A 27216-nucleotide genomic window follows, 5' to 3' on the forward strand; every position below is an offset into this window, starting at 1 on the left:
CGTCCAAAAGGTGGGCAGCTTGAGTGCCACTGCGTTGGATGCTGTGTTGCCATCCATTGTGTGGGTCCAAAATCCGTTTGGACCGTCGGGGTCACCAATGTAGCGGTGGCTACCGCGGAATGAACACAAGATGCGAGTCGTAGAGTTTCAGAACAGAACTGGTTTATTTTCCCGCCTTGCGCAGGCCTTTTAAGGGAGACTGTTCCCGCCCAATGCAACTGGCAATGACGTATATGCTACGTCATCAAGTCTTTCTCGCACGTGGGTTCTTCCCGTCACTCGGGGAAGACGAAGGCCCGCCGCCATCTTGGGCCTCGCCGCTCCGACGCTGTGCGACCCGACTGCCAAGCCGGTTCGCTTGCCCAAACGGTGAATCGCTACAACGTTTACATTTTGAACATTTCATTGAAGGGAGGAGGAGGAGAGCTGCTGACTTCCTTTGAAGATTGTTTAGTCATTCCAATCCTTGGGATTCAGACATTTGTTGTGGGGTTGCGTTTGCAACACTTGATCTGTAAGAGGTTCTAAATGATAAACATTGCATTGACGAGTGTGTAATTTGGAAATGTTCCTTTTTTTGAAAGGAGGGACTCTATTTATTTGAGTTGACTTTTAACTCCTTAAAATCTGCAAGCAGAAAGTTGGACAGGTAGTAATGTAGCGGTTAGCGTAACGCTTTACAGCGCCAGCAACCCGGGTTCAATTCCGGCTGCTGTCTGTAAGGAGTTTGTATGTTCTCCCTGTGTCTGCGTGGGTTTCCTCCGGGTGCTCCAGTTTCCTCCCACATTCCAAAGACGTATGGGTTAGGAAGTTGTGGGCATGCTATGTTGCCGCCAGAATCGTGGCGATACTTGCGGGCTGCCCACAGAACACTCTACGCAAAAGATGCATTTCACTGTGTTTCAATGTACATGTGACTGATAAAGATATCTTAGGTAATTTTTGTGAACATGATTGAAGTTTAAAAACTCCTCAGGACACTGAACATCTCCATTGTTCTGCATAGAACTATGCTATAGGATCTGTTATGTTCATTTGAGAAGCAACATGAGCCCTTGGTTGAAAGGCTCATTTGAGAAATTGTTCCCAAGATATGGAAAGTGATCCACATTTTCTAAGGTCTTGCTGATGGCCTTTATTATCAGGGTGGGGGAGAGGTTCCTTGGGGACAGGTTGCTGGACTGTCTCTAATATTTAATTTGAGACTTGTTCACTTATGTTTTTGAGTGGATAAGTCAACAATAGCTTGACATTTGGTCTCCAAGCACATACAGTAAGGATGGATCCTGAGCCCTAAATATTAACCTGGGACTCTCCAAGGCTACTGGAGACCATTGATGATTAGATAATGCAAATGGCTTTGCTGGCAACCATTATATCGTTGCATGGAGGCACGCATTTGCTGCTAAAGTTTTTTTTCCAGCTGGTGGAACTGGTTTAACTGTTTGTGATTTATTGCCTGCTCATTGCAACACAGAAGGAAGCCCTTTGGTCCATTGAGTCCATGCTGGCTGCCAGTAAAGGAATCCTATCAGTCCCATTTCTGCCCTTTTTTATTTCCCCTTAGCCCTACAACTTCCATTGTATTCTTACCTGCACTAAGGGGTAATATACAGGGACATTTGAACCTTAGCCACAGGAGCTGCAGAGCAGCCACCTCAAATGGCATGGTTACAGTGCATTGGCACGCATGATGATGCCTTGTGCAATTGTTTGAGGAACACTGTGTACCTAGTACTAAGCATGGGGAGTCTCAAATTAGCACTTGTCAGTTGTCAAGTGACCAACTTCTGCCTATCACCTTTACAGAGGAGAGGTTAAGTGGGGTTTCTGGGATTTAAATTACTGAAGGTGATACTTCTGCTGACTTTAAGTTTGGAACTTACTCAACTCCATGTGACAAAATTGGCATTCTACTGTCTGATCCAGATGGCGCACAGCATAGTTGATAGTAGCCCAGGCGTAGAACGTAAAGGGCGAAACTTTTCTCTGTAAGTTGGGAATCTTCCCACTTGTCATATAACCTTGTTTTGGTTAGTACCCTATAAATAGGTTGATCCTGTCAGAACAAGCAGCAGAAAATATATCAGGGGTTTGTCTCTCAAGCTTCTATAGTTTCTACTGCTTAGCCAACCTTGTGCATCTGCTGATTAGCAGATAGAAAGTCTATCTTGATCGGACACCAGAATAGTAATCCTGGGCATGCACATAGAGTATTTCTTTTTGCAAATTTTTGGGTAAGATTTATTTTTTAAAAAAGCAGACTGTAAAGGTGAAGATTGTAAGTTGAATTCTTCCTCAGCTGTTGAATAGTGTTAGATGTTTGTTAAAGTCAGCATATTCATGGTGTTCATTTATTTTAGAGGCGTTTTCTACTAAAAATAGCTTTCATGTGAAAGCATGGTGATGCCACCACAACTGTGACTCAGAAAAGTTGCTGTTAGTCAAAACCATTCTGAAGAAGTAATGTCCTGCAGATGGATACCTGAATTGCAGTTGAATTGTACAAGTAGTTGGACTGCCCAAATACTATATTTCTTTATCAATGCCATTAGAACATCACATGTCAAATTAGGGGTGGTCAATAAAAGCTGACTTTGTGATCATTGCCCACATGACATGCATGGATATTTTAAAAAAGAAGGCCCTGCTCTTCTATATCTAATACTCACATGGAACAATACAAAATGGCATTCAAAGAAAATATTGCTTGAGATTTGTTCACTTTTCCACATAATTAATCTGGCTTAATTTGGCTTTCATTATTTCTTTAACCAAATGCATGAGTCACTGCAAAACAAAAAAACTGCTTTTGTATAAGCAAAAACACTGGGATATCATCTTAAAACACCACAGAAATCTTATTTCAAATTCTTCCCCACTTTATGTTAAATTAACCATTTTTGAAGTTTTAAAAAAAAATCAACAAAATACTGCTGAAGCAAAAACAAAATGGAAGAAAGCTAGCAACATTTTTGGTTAACCCTTTTTGAAGAACTATCAGAGGAAACCCACCCGGTCAGAGGGAGAATGTGCAAACTCCACACAAACAGCACCCATGGTCAGGATTGAACCCAAGTGTCTGGTGCTATGAGGCAGCAACTGCACTGCCACTGTGTCATTGCAGAATAGGCTCAATGGCTTCCTGTATTCTGCTCTGCCACCACTGTATAATTTCCGTGGCATTTCAGTTGTATGGATAAGGACATTTTCCAACAAGTTCTTTGCCTTCATCCCAAACACTCTAGAACCAGCTGTTGTATGGAGTAACGAGTTATTTTAACATTCCTGCCACCTTTCTATTGGTCTTGCTTCCCTATGGGAAGAAAATAAAGCTGATTATTCAAATTATTATTTTGCAAATCTGTACTAGGCTCATGTTGTCTGTATAAATATTACAAAAAGTAGTATTTGGAAGTTTGGTAATTAAATTTTCAGACCATAGGTAAAATAGCAAATTACATTCTCCTTTGGAGTCGAATTAGAAATCAAGCCATAGAACATAGGACAGTACAGGCCCTTTGGCCCGTGATGTTGTGCCAAACTATATAAACATCACCTCCGTGATCAATCTAACCCTTCCCTCTGGCACAGCCCATAACCCTCCATTTTTCTTACTTCCATGTGCCAATCTAAGAGCCTTTTAAAGGTCCCCATTGTATCAGCCTCTACAGCCATGCCCAGCAGTGCGTTCCAGGCATCCACTACTCTGTGTAAAGAACCTACCTCTGACGTATCCCCTGAACTTTCCTCCTCTGACTTTAAATGGATGTCCTCTGGTATTGGCTATTGTCACCCTGGGGAAAAGGTGCTGGCTGTCCACTCTATCTATGCCCCTCATAATCTTATACACCTCTATCAAGTTGCCTCTTATCCTGCATTGCTCCAAAGAAAAAAGCTCTAACTCGCTCAACCTTTCCTAATCCAGGCAGTATCCTGGTAAATCTCCTCTGCACCCTCACTAAAACTTCCACATCCTTCCTATAATGAGGTGACCAGAACTGAACACAGTACTCCAAGTGTGGTTTAACCAGAGTTTTGTAGACCTGCAACGTTACTTCATGGCTCTTGAACTCAGTCCCTCGACTAATGAAGGCCAGCACAGCATATGCCGCCTTAACCACCCTATCAACATGTGTGGCAACTTTGAGGGATCTATGGACTTGGACCCCAAGATCCCTTCTTCCTGCACACTGCTCAGAATCCTGCCATTAACCTTGTACTCCGCCTTCATGTTCGTTCTTCCAAAGTGTATCACTGCACACTTTTCCAGATTGAACTCAGTTTGCTACTTCTCCGCCCAACTCTGCATCCTGCCTATATCCCGACAACCTTCTACACTATCCACAACCCCTCCAACCTTTGTGTCATCCACAAACTCACTAACCCATCCCTCCACTTTCTCATCCAAGTTGTTTGTAAAAATCATGAAGAGCAGGGGTCCCAGATCAGATCCCTGCAGAACACCACTAGTCACCAACCTCCAGGCAGAATACTCTCCATGTACTACCACCCTCTGCCTTCTGTGGGCAAGCCAAGTCCGAATCCATGCAGCCAAGTCTATATGGACCACATGCCTCATGACTTTCTGGCTGAGCCTACCATGGGGAACCGTGTCAAACACTTTACTGAAGTCTATGTACACCACATCCACTGCTCTACCTTCATCTATTTTGTCACTGCCTCGAAAAACTCAATTAGGCTCGTGAAGCACAACCTGCTCCTCTCAAAGCCATGCTGACTATCCCTTATAAGACAATGCTTCTCCAAATGCTTATAAATCATGTCTCTAAGAATCCTCTCCAATAGCTTGCCCACCACTGATGTAAGGCTCACTCATCTATAATTCCCAGGATTATCCCTTTTACCTTTCTTGAACAAGGGAACAACATTAACCATCCTCTAATCTGGTGCCATTCCTGTGGCCAGGGAGTGTGCAAGTATAATCGTCAACACACCAGCAATCTTTTCCCTCACCTCCCGTAGTAACCTGCGGTATATCCCATACGGGCCTGGGGACTTATCTATCCTAATGGCAGCTCGGTAGTGTAGCAGTTAGCATAACACTGTTACGATGCCAGCAACCTGGGTTCAATTCCCGCCATTGTCTGTAAGGAGTTTGTTCTCTCCATGTCTGCGTGGGTTTCCTCCGGGTGCTCCGGTTTCCTCCCACGTTCCAAAGACGTACGGGTTAGGAGCTGTGGGCATGCTATGTTGGTGCCGGAAGAGTGGCAACACTTGTGGGCTGCCCCCAGCACATTCTCAGTAACACAAAAAGATGTATTTCGCTGTGTTTCGCTGTATATGCGACTGATAAATATCTTGATCTTAATGTTTTTCAGAAGCTGCAACACTACCTCTTTCTTAACCTCAACATGCTCCAGCACATTAGCCTGTTCTGCGCTGACCTCACATTTGTCAAACTCCCTCTCCCTGGTGAAAACTGAAACAATGTATTCGTTAAGGACGTCCCCTACCTCCTCCGCTTCCGGGCACGTTTTCCCCTTTATCCCTGAGTGGCCCTACCCTTGCTCTAGTCATCCTCCTGTTCCTCGCTTACGTGTAGAATGCTTTGGGGTTTTCCTTAATTCAACTCGCCAAGGCTTTCTCATGTCCCCTTCTAGCTCCCCTAAGTCCCTTCTTAAGCTCCTTGCTAGCTACATTATAATTCTCAAGCCCTGCCTGATTTTTGCTTCCTGAAGCATAAATATGCTTTCTCCTTCCTCAACTAAATGCTTCACCCCTTTTGTCAACCATCGTTCCTTTACCCTACCATCCTTTCCCCATCTCAGTGGGACAAACCTATCCAGAACCCCATGCAAGTGTTCCTTAAACAGCCTCCACATTTCTGCTGTGCATTTCCCTGAGAACCTGTTCCCAATTTGCGCTCCCAAGATCCTGCCTAATACCGTCGTAATTAGCCCTCCCCCAATTAAAAACTTTCCCATATCGTCTGCTCCTATCCCTCTCCATGGCTATGTAAAAGGTCAGGGAGTTGTGGTTATGATCTCTGAAATACTCACCCACCAAGAGGTCTGTCACCTGACTAGGTTCATTGCCTAGTACTAGATCCAGTATGGCCTCTCCATGTACTGTCAGGAATCCTTCCTGGACAGGCCTAACAAATTCTGCCCCATCTAAACCTTTTGTACTAAGGAGGTGCCAATCAGTATTAGGGAATTTGAAGTCTCCCATGACAACAACCCTGTTATTTTTGCACCTTTCCAAATTCTGCCTACTTATCTGCTCCTTGGTGTCCTGGTGGCTGTTGGGGGGCCTATAGAATACTCCCAGTAGAGTGATCGCTCCCTTCCTGTTTCTAACTTCCACCCACACTGAGTTGGTTGACATTCCATCCATGACGTCCTCCCTTTCTGCAGCTGTGATACTCTCCCTGATTAGCAGTGCCACTCTCTCTCACCACCGCCCCCCCCCCCCAACTTTACCTCCTTCCCTATTCCTTTTGAAACCCAAGAACATCAAGCAGCCAATCCTGCCCTTGTGACAGCCAAGTCTTTGTAATGACCACAACATCATAATTCCACGTACTGATCCATGCTCTGAGTTCATCACCCTAATTCTTAATACTTTCCGCATTAAAGTAAAGACATTTCAACCCATCCAACTGACTGCATTTATGACCTATCCACTGTCTATCCTTCCTCATGGTCTCTCAGCATAATGCATCTACCTTTACAACAACTGGTCCATCATCTGACCTAACACTCCAGTTCCCATCCCCCTGTCACTCTGACTCTATGGAAGTGTGCATTTTTTTGTTTATTGTTACATGATTTGATACAATATCCTCCTATATTCAGCTCACAGAGTTGTTATTGTCATAATTATTTAAAATAGCTTTCTGAAATGGGTTTATTGTTTAAAGATTTTCCAAAACAGTTTGCAAGACAAAATTAAGGAATGAATGGCTCAAGTGCCCAGATGCCTGTACTGTATTTGAATGCACTGGTTACATTTGCAAGTCTGTTTCTGATTCTGTTTCTGTGGGGTTCCCTGGATTAGAACTGTTCTGTACAGAGTCATTGGTTACTTACATCATCACTGACGTCTGCCTGATTGGAGCCATGAAATGTTTCTAGGGAGAGGCAGAAAGGTTTTCAAAGTTCTTGACAAGAGCTATTTATTGAAACTTCTCTTTTAAATAGGCAGTGGGGTTATATAGTGATATTGTGCTTCATACAGTACAGCACAGCATAATCTGATATTTTTGTTTGTTTTTTAGGATATGGGCATCACTGGCAAAACCAGTATTTATTGCCTGTCCTGCCTTGTCCTTGAGAAGATAGTGGCAATTGCCACTTGAACCACTACGCTTCTGTTAAAGATATTCCCACAATGAAATATATATAGTGCTATATGGGTGGAAAAACGTTTAAAATTGACATTAGCATCAATTCCAATTCTTTGACCAAGGAGTCCAGCATCTTCTGTTTACAAGTAATTTTTTATATTCTTGTCCAATATGTTTGTGTTTGAAGTTTTGCTTCACATTTTAACATTTAAGCAACATCAGAAAAAATGTTTTAAAGACCAAACAATATTCACTCCAGGAATTGGAAGATTAGCAAGAATTTAAATAAAATGTACACAAAAATGAATAAATAAAGGAAACAAGTGTATATTTCTTGGCTTCGTCCTGAAATTAATCCCTAGCCTTTGCAAAACAAAACTTCAGTTTGTTTTGTGCAAACAATGTTAATTTCCCCTTGGTAATGGCAGAGGACCTTCCACCTGTTTATTAGTTAGAAAATATTCTGCTGGTTGCCTGATCTGGGAATGAAGTATAATTGGAAAAACTTGCTCCTTCCTCTCTTGGACCTTGGTACCCAGTGTATGATTACTCCCAAGTTTAGGGTTGGTGGAAAGCCAACTTATGATTAACACACAATTTTCTGACCTCTTGCCCCAAGTGGGGTTTTACTATCTACGATGTCTCACAGGTAAATATTTGGGTAATTTAACATGAATTGACAGAATAGGAAATAAATTTATCAAATATTAGATTTCAGTAAGAAGGTAGCTTTTCTGTGTGCTGTAGAAGTTGAACATTTTTTAAACATTTTAAAAAGATTGGGTTAAACGCAACAAAACAGGAGCAATGAGTTTAAAAAAAACTGCACAATCCTTGCTTATCCCTTTAGTGCACCTGAATGATGACTCAGGACCCAGTCTTTCTTGTGAGAGCAATAATAATATTTCTACATAAATTTCAGGGAACAATTTCAATAAATGGAGCAACGAACAATCTGCTGGAGGAACTCAGCAGGTCAAGCAGCATCTCTCGGAGGAAAGGAATTGTTGACATTGAGTCGAAACCCTGCATCAGGACCTCATCATTCCTTTCCTCCCACAGATGTTGCTCGACCCGCTGAGTTCTTCCAGCAGATTGTTGTTCCAGATTCCAATATCTGCAGTCTCTTGTGTCTCAATAAATAATAGAACCTACATAAAATGCTCAGATATTGCCAAGTAATTAAAATATGTAAAATTGTACTAAATTGAGTAAATTGAGTTGTCATTAAGTTTAGATTAGCAGCTTTAGTGAAGGTTCACTATTATGAATGGCCAGATAACCGCACATCTTAAATGCAATGCAGTTGTCTGTCAGGGTCAAAGTTAGCTTGTTTCCACTCCAAGTTGGTGGATCCCGAACTGGCTGATGAGGCCAGTGTGGGGTCCACAGGCACTGCCATAGATGGAGCAGGGGGTGCTCGACAGTACGAGTGGGCGTGTGGTGATGCAGTCCTTCTGTTTTTTTTAATATGGGCTTCCACGTGCTACTGACAGAAACGTGAAGTTCTTTGCATCATCTGGGATTCTCCTCCTCCATTTTGCAAAGTCATGGGCCAAGAATTCCCATGAGTTGGTGAGGATGTTGCTTATTTTTCAACTGGGCTTTGAGAATATCCTTAAGGTGTTTCCTCTGGACCCCCTGGGAATCTGTTGCCATAAAGGAGCTTGGAGTAGAATGCTTGTTTCGGGAGCCTGGTATCAGGCAGACAAATAGTATGACCCACCCATGAGAAATGACTTGATGTTATTGGCGCTGAGGATGACAGTTGGAGGCTGCTGGCATTGGCACTGAACATAGAACAGTACAGCACAGGAACAGGCCCTTTAGCCCCACAATGTCTGTGCTGACCATAGACCAACTGAGTCACTTATCCTGCTGGCAGATTTGGAGGGCTCTGCAGAGATGGTGGTGGTGGTTATTCTTCAGTGCTTTGAGGAACCTGTTTTAATTAGTCCAAGTCTCAGAAGCATACAAGAAGATGAATCACTGCTACCTGGTAGACCTTGAGCTTTGTGTTGGATTCAAGGTCTTGATCTTAAAACTTTTGTTTATTCAAAACTCGCTAAATTCCCAGAGGATATCATAAGATTGGAAAACAACCATGATATGAAAATGGATGTGTGGGTATGTTGTGATGAGGACATTGTGATTCTGCAGTGGGATATAGATATAGTCATAGAGTAGTACAGCATGGAAACGGGTCCTTTGGCTCAACTTGTTCATGCCAACCATGGTACCCACCAAGCTAGTCCTCTTTGCCTGTTTGACTGCTATCCTTCTAAACCTCTCCTGTCCATCTTGCTATCCAGATGTCTTTTAATAGGTTGAATGGTTTGATGAAAACCTGGCAAATGGAGTTCAATGTGGAGTAGTGTGAGGTCATGCATTCCATTCAGAGAAATCAAAGTGGAGAGAGACTGTAAATGAGTGAAGCTCGGAGGAATCTGAATGTTCTAGTGCATGAATCAAAAAAGTTAGCAGGCAGGTCCAACAGGTAGTTGAGAAAGCAAAAGCATTTTGGTCTTTACTGCGAAGTGATTGGAGTTTAAGAATAGGGAGGTTTTGTTGCAGTTGTACAGGATATTAGTGAGGCCACGCCTGGAGTATTGTGCACAGTTTTGATCCCCTTGCCTACAAAGGATATAGTAGCATTGGAAGCAGTCCAAAGGAGATTCACTGGGCTAATGTCTGGGTTGAGAGGGTAGTCCTATCAAGAGAGGCCACACAGTTTGGATCTGTATTCCTTGGGGTTTAGAAGAATGAGGGGTGAGCTTATTTCAAAAGTATAAATCCTAAGGAGGCTTGACGTGGTACATGTTGAGATGGTTTTTACCAAAGGGAGAGTCATGAACAAGGGAACATAGCAACAAAATAAGGGGCTGGTCATTTAAAACTAAGGTGCATAAAAATTTCATCTCTGATGGTAGTCAATCTCTGAAATTCTCTGACCCCAAGGGTAGTGGTGGTGGCCAGATCATCAGATATATTTAAGGTGGAGATAAATATTTGAAAGATCAAGGAATATTTGAAAGCTACAGGAACTGGCTCAGAAGAGGAGTTGAGGCCATCATAGATCAGCCATGAGCATATTGAATGGCAGAGCAGTCCTGAGGGGCGGAGTGGCCTACTCCTGCTCCTGTTTTCTTGTGCTCTTATTAAATTCGATTCAATTTGTGAGACCGAATGATACTAGACACAAGCATGATTTCTTAATAGTATTTCACTTATATAGGATAAAACATCTGTGTTGAAATAAACACAAATCTTTAACTGAAGGCAGAATTTGTTTTGAATTGGAAATATCCTGCACAGATGCCATGCTGCTCATTAATACTACTCATCTCCACACTTGTATGTGCTAATGGTGCCACTGCTTCCTAATTATTTTGTCGGTTCAGTGCATGATTTAGCTCCCTTTAGCAATAGTTTCTATTCTTGAGAGGCAGAGACCAGAAACTTTATTTGAAAAATAGTCTCAATTTTTATAGACCCACCAAGTGCTCATCAAATTATTTCATTGATGCCTCTTTTCACAAGCAACAAAATGTAGTCGTGCAACCATAGCAAGTACTGGCATATTCGGTGGGATAAACTTGGAGGAGCATCTTCCCACCAACATTAACCTTCTAAATCCCTGGGATGTTGGAGCCCTTTGGTGCCAATAAACCGGTTGGGATTGTGTTGAAAGCTAGCGGTAGGAATATTGTAACACAAAATACATGGATAATCTGAAATGGTTGTATTATTAGCGACCTATTTTTATCAAGTTTCTGTTTTGTCTGATTTTACTAGGCTGCTGAATCAGGAATCGTGAAGGTTAAAACTATAGCAGCTCGAAATACAGATATTTTGGCAGGTAAGTGTAAACTTCGTAAAGCATTTTTGTTTTAATTAGATGATTACTTAACCTCTGGTGTTGTTTTGTAGTAAGAATATTTATAGGAAATGTGCAGAGCTCTGAAGATATTAGCTTTAACCTTAAATTTCTATGTCATTTCCTAGACTGATATTTGGAAGTGACTGTCAGCCAGCCAGGGGTTATATGCCACAGGTTTTAGAACTTTCTGATAGACTGCCATAAAATAATTCAATGTAGATTTATAATTGAGCCACAAAACTTGGCAATGCTTTAGAAAATGGTGAGATCATTTCCTGCGAGAAATGGATTATACAAGAGGGCATGGGGTGTTCTGCCAACAAGTCCATTCTGGCTTTTGCCTTTCTTCCATATGAGTACTCAATCACACTTTCCCGTCCTTGTTCCATGTCTCTATAAAAACCTAGCTATTCAAATATTGAAATTTAGGATTTAAGCTGCCCTTACATCTATTCATGAACAATATTGACAGAGATCTGGGATAATTAGCTGCCTCATCATTTTAGTAGTTTGGGACTAAAGTATAAAGCTGGGGGAAATGGATTGTGTTAAAATATGAGGTTGTTAAGAGTGCTAATTCATGCTGCAGTAGAATGGTGGTATAGAACTTTTCTTCTGCCACTTAATTCATTTGCATTGCTGGAGCCATGCAGTGATTGAAGGCTGAACATTGTGCTGATTAAAAATGAGAAGATGATTCTCGGCAACTATTATTCCTGCAATGTGCTGTTACACCCTTGGCAGCTGAATCAGCACAGCTTTGGTGGAGGATGGGCATCAGGTTGTCCAAGTGTCTGCGAATATGCAGTAAGGGGAATTGTAAAGAAAGCTGAGAGCTGGTTTTGCCAGCTTCAAAAATAAGATAATACACATTCTATCTTTAATTTGGTACTTTTGATGAATGTGGTAGCATCTGTGTAGTTAGTCTAACTCTAAATTAATGCTAATAAAAAAGATTAAATAAATCACATCTTACTTTAAGTAACATTCATTCTGAACAATTCCATTACCAGCCCTGAAGGAAAGCAGCTCTGAGGTTGTCCAGCCATTGCTCATGGGATGTGGAACCAAGGAACCCAAGATTGCTCAGTTATGCCTGTCAGCAATTCAGAGGCTCATGTCTCATGAAGTAGTTTCTGAGGTATGTAGAAAATCAACTGTAGAGATTATCTGATGCTCACAAAAAAGTGCTTTGTCTGTTACTACACTTAATGGCCAGAAGCGTTTTATGGCAAGACTTTGGGACATCCACTTGTATAACACTTATGATTATTAAAGGCAGAATTTTCTTTTGATCAATTGATTATGTGGTGAGTAGAAAACCATCATTGTCTTAAGGAGTCTTTAATCTAAACTGAGAAGTTACATAAAATGGACAATACATCAGGTCCATGCTCATGCTCCATGCTAGCTTTCACGCATATTACAGCATCTCAATCTATCACTATTTCTTTCCTTTCTCCCTCACATGCCCTCTTGTAGCTTCTCTTTGAAATGCATCTGCCCTGCTCCTTCTAATTGCAAACAATATCTGTGTCCACCTTACTGAACCTATTAATTATCTTAGTGACCTGTCAAGTCACTTTTCAGCCCTCTTGTGCAAAAATCCCCCAGCTGTTCAGCCTTTCACATGAGACCTTGTGTTACCGTCTACACTCTCTCCTGAATTGCACTATTGTAGAGTCTCCAGTTGTAACTTGATCTGCTGAGCATTTCCAGTATTTATTTTTATTCTAGTTTTAACAGAACTTTCACTCTGAGTGATATCATAACTTCTTGTAAATAATGTATTGATTTACAATAAAAAATGGTAAAAATGAAAATTGCAACTAAGAAGATGCTGTAAAACTTTTTAATGCCTTTATATTTTATTCATCTATTTTACGTTCTAGCTGTGCTGTTTTGCCATAAAACTGAATATAGATGTTCACTATCTGGTTGGGTATATGTTTGATAGGCTGCAGCTGGGAATATCATTAACATGCTGTGGCAGTTGATGGAAAACGGCCTGGAGGAACTCAAGCTTCTTCAAACGGTCCTGGTCCTATTGACAACAAATACCGTGGTGCACGATGATTCCCTTGCTAAGGTAAGATGAAGGAACTGTCACGTGCATCTCAGCTGGACCAAGAGAAGATGGGTGCTTAATAATTCATAATATTATTGTGATGAACTATTATCTTAAAATTATTTGATATAATGCTTTATTGTATTTCATCTTGAATCATGGGTCTTCCCTTGGGGGGGAAGGGGGATTAACTTTATTATAACCTTTTTTTAGTTGATATGAATTTTCCATTAAATTTGAAAAGTTTGGGCAAGAAAATTATATCATTGGATCCTAATATTTTTAGAATTCCAATATATGAATTTGAGATCAAATTTCTATATGTGTGTATTGAGACAGGGAATGACACTTTTGAAGGGGAAGGATGAGAAATTATTTGTGAACAAAGATTCTAACCAGTTTGCATGTGAAACTTGTTCCATATATGAACTTATTGAGCCATGGTCACCTTTGCAAAAGGAAAGGTGTTGTGTTTCTGTCAACTTTTTTTTTTACCTGCCAATATGGCCACTTTGTTTTCTCATTTTCCTGGTTATTAAAAAATAAATTGGTACATCCTTATGTGTTTCAAAGAAAAAAATTATAGCATTCTTTCACATTTCATGTTAGCATAAAATCAATATTTTTGTACTCCCTTTTTCTGCTTATTGATGTCATACTACTATTTAAGATTGATCTCTTGTCAAAATTGCTGCGGAACAATGATTAAATAGTGAGTTTTTAGGCAATATATAAAAGTGCAGTAGTATGTCTTTGTATCTGATTGGTGGCAAAGATCTTATGTTTACAGCTGAAGTATGTGGAGCTTGTGACAGTGCCAGTCCATTCACAACTGAAAATAGCTCCACGTGATCTTTACCTGTGAAGTTGTTAACTCAGCACAGTGAAATGCAGCTGATGCCTACAAGGGCTATTTCAGCTTTGAATGCCGTCTAATTTGACGCATCATTGGTTAGTTCTGACATATGCAAAATTTCTGCTCCTAGTTTGCCATTCCACTGCCCAGGTAAATATTCTCAAGGACATGAGACTCTGTTTTGCCTCAGAGAATACTGATATTGGTAGCCAAATCATTTTCGAATTACCGCATGCTCACATTCTTGGTTTTATCCAGATTCGTGTTCAATATTTTCAGTCCACATTCAAATCCATGTTCTTTTAAAATAGTTTCTTCTGAAAGAGGAGGGTATTCTCAGAAAATAAGTTCTAACGTCAGAAGTAGATAAGCACTTTAACCACATATGGCAAAATTTCTCTTCACTTACCCTTTCAAAGCTTACAGTACATTTTTGCCACCAGATTATGTGAAGTTTAGGCTAAATACTATCTTGGAAAATTTAACTAAATTAGACTATGGGTACAATTAATTTCTTAATATATTTATTAACTGTTCCTCCATTATGCACAAGGTAAAAGATGTTAGTGCTAATGAACTAACCCAATTCCTGATCCCGATATTATCACTAGGACTCCCAATTTTGGGTGTAACATAACTAGATACAAACTAAACCTCCTTTAGCTATACTTTGGTTGCATGTATTATATACTATTAAAATACGGTCAGAGGAAAATACTAAGGTTTCAGATAGATTGATCTCATTAAGTATATTGACTGAAGCCCCCAAGTTGTTCAGTTTGGACTGTCATTACATTTAAATTAAATGAGCAAAATTAGTTCTGCTATTTGCATATGTTGTATTTTTGCAGAGAGTGTCTACATTTTCATTACCCACCTTTAGCCACTTGTTTTCTTTGGAGTATTTGTATAATTATTTTGATATTCATCATCTCTATCTCCTGAATCTATTCTTTAGTTATTAATAATTTTAATAGCAAATGATGAAGATGTACATGTGAGGAATGTCATTATCCAAAATAACGGTGCTGTGACACTTAAATTCTAATGAAAAGCCATACGTGGTGATTTTTTCAAAAATTGGCTCTTATTTCTTGCATTCTCTGCTTATTTTTCACATTTCTAGCTTTTATTATCTTTTTATTGCATTTATAGTTGATTAGTCCGTTGGCACAGCTAATTCTTTAATGCTTTTCTTTAACCTAATATATTAATTTCTATTTGCTTCTGAACATGAGCAGTTTAGTAAGTCCATTCACTTGTAGAAATTTGAAATAAAAATAGAATGCTGGAAATATTCAGTAAATCAAGCAACATCTATGTAAGGAAGAGCAGAGTTAATGTTTCATTTGCTTTCACCAATAGAAATATGTTTATTTAATAGAGGCAAAACAATTTTCAAATTTTCAAATCAATTCCCTCCATATAAACTTTCAAATAAATTCCTTCTAAATAAATTTACAAATCAATTCCCTCTATGATGACTTTAGATGGTATTTTATTAAGGAATTCGTGAAATAATGAATATTTTGAAATGCCATGTATTTAAATTTAAAAGTGGCCTTTTGATTATCTGCCTGAAATGTCATTACCTACTATAATAGCTTTTATATGTTTGTAGATTAACTTTCATTAAAACTCAGTGAAATTTGCCTTTTTAAATTTCTTCCAGGCAATTGTACTCTGCTTTCGACTGCATTTTACCAAAGACAATATCACCAATAATACAGCAGCAGCAACAGTGCGCCAAGTGGTTACAGTTGTCTTTGAGAGAATGGACGCGGAAGATGAGCAACATAAAGGTTGGTTAATGTATCTATGGATTATAACTGCCCATTGCAAGTATTGGTTTCTCACCAGACATGGTATTCTGTTTAGATATGAGAATGGACATTTGATCCGACAGGACTCTGTACGCTGAAGAGTGATTACTGAATGGATTGCTACATATTTCATGTGTACCTATGTGGATACAGAGATTGGCCGCTTAATTCCAAGGATATTGCTGATGAAGGGCAAATAGCACAGATAGGCATGGTAGCTTAGTGGTTAGCATAATGCTTTACAGCGCCAGCGACCCGGGTTCAAATCTGGCCACTGTCTGTAAGAAGTTTGTATGTTCTCCCCGTGTCTGCGTGGGTTTCCTCCGGGTGCTCCGGTTTTCTCCCACATTCCAAAGACGTACAGGTTAGGAAGTTGTGGGCATGCTATGTTGGTGCCGGAAGCGTGGCGACACTTGCAGGCTGCCCCCAGAACACTCTACGCAAAAGATGCATTTCACTGTGTCTTTCGATGTACATGTGACTAGTAAAGAAATCTTATCATGAAAAATAAATGTTAGCCTCACTACCCAAATTAAGTTGAACAATTCTATAATATGCAAAATGAAATTCTATAGATGAATCTTGGTACTAAAACTTTTAAGGCAGTAAGTGAATTTTGAATTTTTCTATCTATTTTGGGGGAAAAACCCATGTCAAGTGTAATCTTTTGATGCCATACCAGTAGAATGTTCTGCCTCATTGGCTAGATAAGGCTTAAGAAGTAGCTAAGGAGAGAGTATGTTCCCTGAATGATCAACATGGTAATCTATTTGTGGAGCCATAGGAAATGTATATTGGTCTGCATTTGCCATGGAGAAGAACATTGAAGCTCGTGAGTTCAAGGCAGGGGGCAGTGATAAACAGGAGCATATCAACACTATGAAGGAGGAGGTGATGGAGGCCTTGAAACACTTGGGGTCTGACCAGGTATATCCTAAGATGTTATGGGAAGCAAGGGAGGAGATTGCTGGGGCCTTGGCATAAATTTTTGTAATTTTGTTAGCTGCAAGTGAGTTACCTGAAGACTTGAGAATAGCTGATGTTATGCTTTTATTTTAAAAGGGCAGCAGGGATAAGCCAGGGAACTGCAAGCCAGTGAGCCTTGCGTCAGCAGTAGGAAAGTTATTGGGCAGGATTTATCTACATTTGGGAAAAGTAGGGACTGATTTAAGGATAGTCAGCATGACATTCTCACAGATTTGATTGAACTGTTGAAGAGGTGACCAAGAGGATTAAGGGCAGTTTGTTAGACGACGTCTACATGGACTTTAGCAAGTCCTTTGACAAGGTCCCCCAAGGTATGCTGGTCTGGAAGGTTAGAACACATGGGATCCAGGGTGAACTGGCCAATTGGATACAAAATAGGCTTGATCATAGGAGTCAGAGGGTGGTAGTGCAGAGTTGACCAGGGGTGTGCCACAGGGATCGTTGCTGCATCCTCTGTTGTTCGTCATATAAAGGATTTGGAAGAGAATGTAGGTGCAATTCGACCCACTGCAATCCTCCTACCGTCGAAACAGGTCTACAGCGAATGCCATCTCCTCACTCATCACTGGAGCATCTGGACAGTAAAGATACCTGTGTTAGACTACTGGTTAGACTACGGCTCCACCTTCAATACTATAATTCCAAGCAAACTCGTCACCAAACTCCGAGACCTGGGACTCAGCACCTCCTTCTGCAACTGGATTCTTGACTTCCTGACCAATAGATTGCAATCAGCAAGGACAGGCAACAACACATCTGCCACAATTCTCAGTACTGGCGCCCAACAAGGCTGCATCCTCAGCCCTCTACTCCCTCTACACTCGTGACTGTGCAGCCAGTTTCTGCTCCAACTCCATCTACAAGTTTGCAGATGAAACCACCATAGTGGGCCGTATCTCAAATAATGACGAGTCGGAGTACAGGAAGGAGAGAGAGAGCTTAGTGACGTGGTGTCATGACAACAACCTTTCTCTCTCAATGTCAGCAAAACAAGAGCTGTTCATTGACTTCAGGGTGGGGGCGATGCACATGCACCTGTCTACGTCAACGGTGCTGAAGTCGAAGGTTGAGAGCTTCAAGTTTCTAAGAGTGAACCTCACCAATAGCCTGTCCTGGTTCAACCACGTAGATGCCTCAGCCAAGAAAGCTCACCAGCACCTCTACTTCCTCAGGAGACTAAAGAAATTTGGCTTGTCCCATTTGACCCTTATCAACTATTATCGATGTATCAAAGAACGCATCCTATCTGGATGCATCACGGCTTGGTATGGCAACTGCTCTGCTGGGGACCTCAAGAAACTGCAGAGAGTTGTGGACACAGCTCAGTTCATCACGGAAACCAGCCTCCCCTCTGTGTTCTATACTTCTCGCTGCCTCATTAAAACAGCCAGCGTAATCAAAGACCCCACCCACCCTGGACGTTCTTTCTTCTCCCCCCCTCCTATCTGGCAGAAGATACAAAAGCCTGAAAGCACGAACCACCAGGCTCAAGGACAACTTCTATCCCGCTGTTATAAAACTATTGATCGGTTCCCTAGTATGGTAAGATGGACTCTTGCCTCACAATCTACCTCGTTATGACCTTGCACCTTATTATCTACCTGCACTGCACTTTCTTTGTAGCTGTGACACTTCACTCTGCATTCTGTATTGTTTTGCCTTGTACTTGCAAGACAAGTTTTTCCAATGTACCTTGGTACAAGTGACAAAAATAAACCAATTCCAAATGGCATGATTTGTAAGTTTGAAGATGACACCAAAATTAGTGGTATAGTGGACAGTAAAGAAGGTTGTCCAAAGTTGCAACAGAATATTGATCAACTGGGAAAGTGGGCAAGGAGATGGCAGATAGAATTTTACTCAGGCAAGTGTGAAGTCTTGATTTCTGGGAAGTTAAACCAGGGCTTGACGTACACAGTAAATGACAGAGCCCTGGGGAGTGTTGTTGAACAGAGACCTTGGGCTACAGGTACGTCGTTCTCTGAAAGTGGCAACACAGGTAGACGGAGGTGAAGTATGGCATACAGCATTGAGTACAAGAGCTGGGCATTGTGTATAGTTGTGCAAAACATTGGTTTGGCCACACTTAAGAGTATTGTGTACAGTTCTGGTTGCCATGCTACAGTTAAGCTAGAGAAGGTGCAGAAAGGATTCACAAGAATGTTGACTGGATTGGAGGGCTTGAGTTGAGAGATTGCAGAGAAAGGCAGGGACTATTTTCCCTGGAGCAAAGCTGGCTGAGAGGTGATATGATAGAGGTGTATAAAATTCTGAGAGGCATAGATAGCCTAGAAAACTGGAGGGCATAGGTTTAGGGTGAGAGGGAGGAGGTTTAGGGTGAGAGGGAGGAGGTTTAAAGGAGATCTGAGGGGTAAATTTTTCACTGAGTAATTGGTATCTGGAATGAGCTGCCAGAAGAGGTGGTGGAGGAAAGAACAGTAACAACATTTAAGAGGCATCTGGGCAGGTGCTTGAATGAGCAAGGCATAGAGAGATATGGAATTAATGCAGGCATGTGGGACTAGTATAGATAGGCCTGATGGTGGCCATAGATGTAGTGGGCTAAAGAGCCTGTTTCCATGCTGTACAATGACTCTTAAGTTCCACTTTTTTAAAATTGCATCACCTTAATCAGATAATTTTCAGCTTTTCTTGTATTTAATTATTCATGATACTCCGGTGAGGTTTATTCACAAAAATGTTCCAATATTTGGGATTTGTGGAAGTCAAACTTTAATCTAAACATTGCAAATGAAAGTTAGTTAAGTTTTGTACACTCATATAATTGAAGTAACTTTTGGGAAGTTACCTTGCCCAGACGATATAAATAATTATAGTGCTCACCTTGATTTTTGGATCCCCTACTTTTAGAATTGAGCATTAATAATGTCCCTATACTGTTCTTTTATAAAGCCTAGCTTTTGACATTTACAAATTACAGATCTCAGGAGATAGTATTAAAACATTTCATGAAAACTTTAACTAGTTATTGTTTTGGTTGTCAGAAATCTGAAGGTATCCAATTATTTTTTAATTGCTGGTTGCCTTTTGTTTGCTGTATTAACCCCTTCATAGTGGGTGATGCCATCAACCCAGGTGTGTCCCATTGAGAGGCCTTTGCAGTAAATGAAGACAAGTGATTATTTACCTCTTATTTTTTGTGTGAGGTGGAGAAAATAACTTAGTTGAATTAGTTACGTAGTTGTTCAGTTTTAGGAAAATGGCCTTCCTGTCAGGCCTTGCATTTGGGAAAGCAGGTTTGTGAAGGAAAATGAAATGCATTTATTTTCCAAATCAATGCCCAGATCAAAGCCTAGTTTCAATTATTAAGGTCTCTTTAATAAGGAAACTTAACATTTTTTTTCTTTTTTCTCCTTTTCAAAAGATTACTTTGATTTTATTTATAACGAAATTGCACAGCCAAACCCAGGAAGGAAAGGTTTAAAAATTGCCTGTTCCTGATCTGTGTCCACACACACTAACTGTATGGAACTCCATGCTGGCTCAAAGACTTGCTCTATGAGGATCTTTCTGCCCATTGTCAGTGTCTGCGGCAGTCAAAGGTCTCTGACCTAGGATTCCTTTGATTATTCGTAACTGATAGGCAGTCTTTAAAACCTAACACTGCAGCACGTACTGGGTGCTTTACATTTCTCAGCTAGCGAGTATACTTGTGTTTCCTGGACTTTTTTTGTTTCTGCATCTTTTATTATTTTATCTTTTATTATGATACTACAGTAATTGCAAAGCATCCCACTGAACTGACTGTAAACTTCCAGCTTTTGAACTGAATCCAGAAGCTATTTGGGCAACGGAACTATCTGTCCAGCTCGTTAACATTCTCACCTGATATCTGCACCTTTCACACCTGCTGCTGCATATCACTGGGAAACCAGGATCCCCGGCTGAGTCCCTGTTCACTCAGCCTGACCGTTCCAGGCTTGGGAACTTTGTTGATTAAATTGTTCTCTCATTTGTTTCAGAATAGTTTGATTTTATACCAAAATCAGGCCTTTTCTTGTACATGTGCTTGTGCAAAATAAAACGTGATGCTTTTAACCAGTATATTATTGCCAGAATGTGTTTTTTTCCCACTGCTTTGTATGTTAATTTGAGCCAAAGATCTCATTGAGAAGGCCTTGTATCCTTGTCCATCTTAGAGTTGTACAGCAGGGAAACATGCCTTTCAGCCCAACTTGTCTATGCTCACCCAGGTGCCTACCAAAGCTAGTCCCATTTGCCTTGCATTTGGCCCATTTTCTTCTTAAACCTTTCCTCTCCATCGACCTGTCTAAATGTCTATTAAACATTGTAATTATACTTCCTCTGGCAGCTCATTCCATTTACCCACTGTGTGAAAACTTGTCCCTCAGGTCCCCTTTAAATCTTGAAAAACACTATGATAAATGATGTGTCGGATATGTAGGCTGGTGGGATGAAATGTGAGGACAAAGGGTCCCTACCGCTGTTTGGGTCTGGGAGGGGTGGGGGTGAGAGCGGAGGTGCGGGTAAGGTCAGGTATGGGTTCTCTTGACCACAGTCGGGGGCAAGCCCTGTTTAGAAAAGAAGTTGGACATCTTGGATGTCCTGGAGTGGAAAATCTCATGGGAGCAGATGCGGCAGAGGTGGAGAAATTAAGAAAAAGGGATAGCATCCTTGCAAGGGACAGCGTGGGAGGAGCTGTAATCGAGGTAGCTGTCTGCGTCAGTGAGTTTGTAGAAGATGTAAGTGGATAAGCAATCTCCTGAGATGGAAAGATTGAGGAAGGAGAGAGAGGTGTCAGATAGTCCAAGTGAATTGGGGAGCAGGGTGAAAATTGGTGGCATAATTTATGAAACTGTCGCGTTCTGCACGAGTACAAGAGGTGGCACCAATACAGTCGTCGATATAGCAGAGAAAGAGTTGAGGAATGGGGCCTGGGTAGGCTTGGAACAGAGACTGTTCAACATAGTCGATGAAGAGGTAGGCATAGCTGGGGCCCATGCAAGTGCTCGTAGCTACGCCCTTGGTCTGTAAAAAGTGAGAGGAGTCAAAAGTGAAGTTGTTAAGGGTGAGGACAAGTTCAGCCAGGCGGCGAAGAGTGTTAGTAAACTAGTGTTAGTGTTTGTCATCTAGGTTCCAGCATCTGCAGTCCTTTGTATCTCCCCTTTAAATCTTTCCTGTCTCACTTTAACCCTACGCCCTCTAGTTTTAGATTTCGCTACCGTGGGAAAAGGACTGTGACCATTCACCTTATCTGTGCCCCTCATGATCTATAAACCTCTGTAGGGTCACCCCTCAGCCTCCTACACTCCAGAGAAAACAGCCCCAGCCTATCCAGTCTGTCCTTGTAAGCCCTCCAGTCCTGGCAACAAATTGTTGATCTTCAATAAATTGTTTCTTTTACCAACATAACAGCTCATACAAAAATTAACAACTTGCTCCCTGAAAGAAATATTGAATGAAGCATTAGAAAGTGAGCAGAGTTGCTTTGCCAACAATGCTCAGATCCTCAAAATGAATAAATAAGCTGGTGAGAGGTAACAGCATTGCATAAATACTGAAAACCCACATCCTACTGAAGAGTTTTGACTTTGTCTGTTTATTTCAGATAGTGACAGTCAGCCTCCTGTTGTCCAAGGAAACAGCAACAGAAGAACAATCAGTACACTGAGGCCCTGTGCAAAGGATGCATACATGCTCTTTCAGGTAAAGCTATTTCTTGCAGAGTTTTATGTGTTGTTGTCAGATTAATGAGGTTTGGCCGTTAAAATAGTCAATTGCATTAGATTGCATTTAATTTCAGCATTTTTTAAAATGTATGTACATGACATATCTGCGGTTCCATGCAATTTACCAGGAACACATTGTGGAAATTTGCTTGAACGTAATGTGAAAAGTTGAATCAACCTCTTGTGTTTAAACATTTTACTGGGAGGCATTTGATAATGCTTCATTTTGGTGCATATAAATTTAGATAAGATATCTTTTAGTCACATGTACATCGAAACACACAGTGAAATGCATATTTTGCCTAGAATGTTCTGGGGGCAGCCCTCAAGTGTCGCCACGCTTCTGGCACCAACATAGCATGCCCGCTCCTTCCTAATCTTTACTACTTTGGAATGTGGGAGGAGACCCATGCAGACACGAAGAGAATGTACAAACTCCTTACAGACAGTGGCCGGAATTGAACCCGGGTCGCTGGTGCTGTAATAGCATTACGCTAACCGCTACACTACCATGCTTGTGGTAACTGAATTGAAAGAGCACTAACTCTTTCAATTCAGTTACCTTAATTAGATCACTTGCATTCACCATTTAGAGATTATTGATATCATGGGCACCCCATGAATAAAGATGACAGCGTTGACCAGATTCGAGACACAGAAGAATCCATTAGTTCTTACAGAATGAATCTATTATTGTCTGCTGCTAATGTGATTTTAAGTTATTCCAAGAGCTCCCCTTTGACATCAACTGCCTAATTTATTTACTTCATTTAATTTTCCAGGACTTGTGCCAGTTGGTAAATGCAGATGCTCCGTACTGGTTGGTGGGAATGACGGAAATGACCCGAACATTTGGATTGGAGTTGCTTGAGTCTGTCCTGAATGACTTTCCACGAGTATTTTTGGAGGTAAAGTGTCTAAGATGCAGCTTGTAAAACCTATCGTAACCTAACTGAAGTTAGTGCAGCGCTGTGCTTTGTATCTAAGTCAAATCAATTCAAAATAGAGGTAAGAGGCAGGGCTAAGGCAGAAGCTGGCAAATGATAGGCTTGCCAGCTCCTACCTCATCCTTCCCCCTCATCTCTTCGTAATGGCTATCTCCCCTTTACACTCTCAGTCCTGATGTAGGGTTTCAACATCCATCCCTTTGATTCCACAGATGCTGCCTGATGTGCCAAGTTCCTTCAGTAGGTTACCTTCTTTTGCTCCAGATCCCAGCATCTGCAGTCTGTCTCCGAATTTGCCCATCTCTGCCCCCTGGCCCTTGTAAGAATGTAAAAATTAGAAACATGTCTAGGCCCGTGGAGCTCCCCAAACCTGCTTCATCATTTAATAAGGTCTTGGCTGATTTTATCCGTATTCCATTTTACCAGCTGATTTTTTTTTTGACAACCTCATTGTGTAAAATCTATAGATCTCAGCTTTGAACATGCTAGATGACTGAGCACCTCCATCCTCCTGAGACAGACGGTTCAAAAGATTTAAGCTTTCTGTGTAAAGAAACTTCTCTTCATCCTTGTTCTGACTGGTTGACCCCTTATCTGGAAACTGTACCTTGCCTTATTAAAATCTCATCATCTCCATTTTGAAAAATATCAGTTGCCCCAGTGTTTGGGGAGAGGGTGTTCCAGATTACATCCATCCATTGACTGCAAAAATGCTTCCTCATTCCACTCCCAATTGACCCAGCTTTAATTTTGAGGTTGTGATCCTTTGTTCTTGATTTCCACCCCCACCCATAGGAACAGCACGTTACTTGGTCTTTGAATTTTTATGCAGTATCATGGTCTCTGATGTGACAATTTGGATGAAGTCTTTAGTCAGCGAGTCAGACACAGTATAACCCTTTCCCTAGTGCTAGGACCAGTTCAAATTGGGCATGATTTATGTCCTATAAAATAGGTCCCATAAGTTTTGTCTTTTAATAAATTTCATGAAGTACATTTCTCTACTTTTTAAATTTAGTTTCTATGTATTTAGTTCAACAAGATTTTCCTTCTGGCTTGTTTTTCCTGTTTTCTGTTCGTACTAAATATTTTTCTGTTTCCATAAGCTCTTCATCACTCGTTTCAAGATTCTACCTTCCCATTTTGTTTTTTGTAATTTCCATAGTTCTTCAATAAGCAGCGATGCAAGTAATGAACCAACATCTTTTTGACTACTTTGAGGGAACTGGGGTTCTTTTGTCCAGGATAGGAACTCATTTGAACTGACTACAGTCATATTTAAAATAAATAAGTTAATACCTCTGGAAGTGATGTGGGAGTTTTGTGAAATTGATTGTTGTGCATTGAAAGAAAAAATGACAGCTTGCATAGCTCCATCGGGAAGTACTGTAAAGACAATTGATTACGTTTCAGGTGTATTCACTGCTGTTATTACATAAGCAATTGTGGCATTCACCACTTAAACAGGTCAATTTACACAGCTAGCAATGAAATAAATGACTAATCTGTAGTGGTAGTTGATGGAGTAATGCTGTCCAGGCCACAGGGAGAACCCCCTGTTCCTCTTTAGTGCACTGGTATCTTCTGTAACCACCCGAGCAGACAAGCATGGACTCGGTTTGACATCTCAAGATGGCATTGTTTGGTAACAGAGCACTCTGTTGACACTGCACTGAAGTATGCAATAGTCCACAGCTTAACTTCAGGACTTTGGGTGTAGTTCGTTAATTCTTTACTGAAAGGAAAGCTTCCAGTTTACTGGTTATTCCATGCCTGCAATTCCAATAGGAATAGGGAGTGAAAAACACGATGATGCTGGAGGAACTCAGCAGGCCAGGCAGCATCCATGAAGAAAAGCAGGCGGTCAACGTTTCGGGTCAGGACCCTTCTTTAGGACTGAAGATAGGAAAATGGAAAGCCCAATATTTAGGAAGGAAAAGCAGAGCAGTGACAAAAGAGGGGAGGCAGGGTGGGCACAGGGTGGTGATAGGTAGATGCAGGTAAGAGATGGTGATGGGCAAGAGGGGAGCGCAGATCCACCGGGGTTGTGGGGGGCGGTTGTGGGAGGGTCAAAGGTAGAGAGGATAAAAGGGGGGTAGAAAAGAGAGTGAGGGGCTAGGAAAGGGAAGAAAAGAGGCATGGCTGGGGGTGGGTGTGAGCGGGGTTGTGGGGCCCTGGAGTGGAAAGCCTCATCATGGGAACAGAGGTGGAGAAATAGAGAGAAAGGGATCATGTCCTTGCCAGAGACAGGGTGACAGGGGTTGTAATCAAGGTAGCTGTGGGCGTCAATGGGTTTGTGGAAGATGTCGGTGGATAAGGAATTTTCTGAGATGGAGATGGAACGATCGAGGAAGGAGAGAGAGGTGTCAGAGATAGTCCAAGTAAACCGGAGAGCAGGGAGAAAATTGCTGGTGATATTTATGAAACTGTCAAGTTCCGCACAGGTGCAAGAGGTGGCACCAATGCAGTCGTCGATATAGCGGAGAGAGTTGAGAAATGGGGCCATAGTAGGCTTGGAACAGAAACTGTTCAACATAGCCAACGAAGAGGCAAGCAAAGCTGGGGCCCACGTGGGTGCCTATGGCTATACCCTTGGTCTGCAGAAAGTGAGAGGAATCAAAAGTGAAGTTATTTAGGGTGAGGACAAGTTCAGCCAGGTGGAGGAGAGTGTTAGTGGAAGGGGACTGGTTCTGCCTCTGGCCAAAAAAGAAGCAGAGGGCGATGAGGCAGTCATGATAGGGGATTGTAGGGACTGGCCGTCCATGGTAAAAATGAGGTTGTGTGTGCCTGAGTACTTAAAGCTATGGAAGAGTTGGAGAGCGTGTGATGTGTCACTAGGTGGGGAGGGATTGGACCAGGGTACAGGATAGTGTCCAGGGACGAGGGGGAGATAATAGGTCTGCAGGGACAGTCCATTTGTTTCTCTCTTTCTGTAGCTGGGAGTACTGCATACAGCAACATTTTAAATAAAATTCTTGTCACTATATTAATGTTGCCATGATTTTGATTTGTTAATGATAATTTCAATAATTTTTTTCCTTCCCTACAGCACCAAGAGTTCAGTTTCCTTCTGAAGGAAAGGGTGTGTCCCTTAGTGATCAAGCTGTTTTCTCCCAATATCAAATTCAGACAGGGTACAAGTACTCCATCTTCCCCAACTCCTGTCGAGAAACCATATTTTCCCATCTGTATGCGTCTTCTCCGAGTGGTGTCTGTTTTAATCAAGCACTTCTACGGTCTTCTGGTAAGAGATTAAACATTTTCTACTTATTTTAAGTCTTGGCATAGTATTTTTTTCCAGGAAGGCTTGTGCCAGTTTTGTTTAAACACATATTCATATTGCCCATCCTATGCCTATAAGATGCCTAAGTCCTATGAGATTAAAATCGTAAATAGGGTGATTCATGTGTAATTAATGTGTGACCAGTTAACATTTGTACAGTATGTTTATAAATTGACCAGCTATGTACACAAGACAATTATTGCAGCACATTGCTGTTGTTGTTTACTTCTGATTTCCTATTCAAAGTTCACTGTATTAGTAATTTAAAATTGCCAACATTTTCTGTGTACTTGGGTTCAAGTGGTTTGTGTAGTATTGTAAAATTTCCCAAGAGATTGGTCTGTGATTG

The 27216-nt window shown here is 41.2% G+C and overlaps 1 protein-coding gene across 1 annotated transcript in view; it reads left to right on the plus strand.

Moving 5' to 3' along the window:
- Window positions 1-27216, plus strand: part of mon2 (MON2 homolog, regulator of endosome-to-Golgi trafficking) — a 110491-nt gene that overhangs the window by 24608 nt on the left and 58667 nt on the right. The window contains 7 exon segments of the mRNA XM_052030315.1: window positions 11108-11171; window positions 12206-12333; window positions 13150-13281; window positions 15789-15918; window positions 22517-22614; window positions 23420-23545; window positions 26634-26828. Of these exon segments, the coding sequence (XP_051886275.1) occupies window positions 11108-11171; window positions 12206-12333; window positions 13150-13281; window positions 15789-15918; window positions 22517-22614; window positions 23420-23545; window positions 26634-26828 (873 nt within the window).

The sequence above is a fragment of the Pristis pectinata genome, chromosome 15, assembly GCF_009764475.1.
Source record: "Pristis pectinata isolate sPriPec2 chromosome 15, sPriPec2.1.pri, whole genome shotgun sequence".
NCBI classification, from domain to species: domain Eukaryota; kingdom Metazoa; phylum Chordata; class Chondrichthyes; order Rhinopristiformes; family Pristidae; genus Pristis; species Pristis pectinata.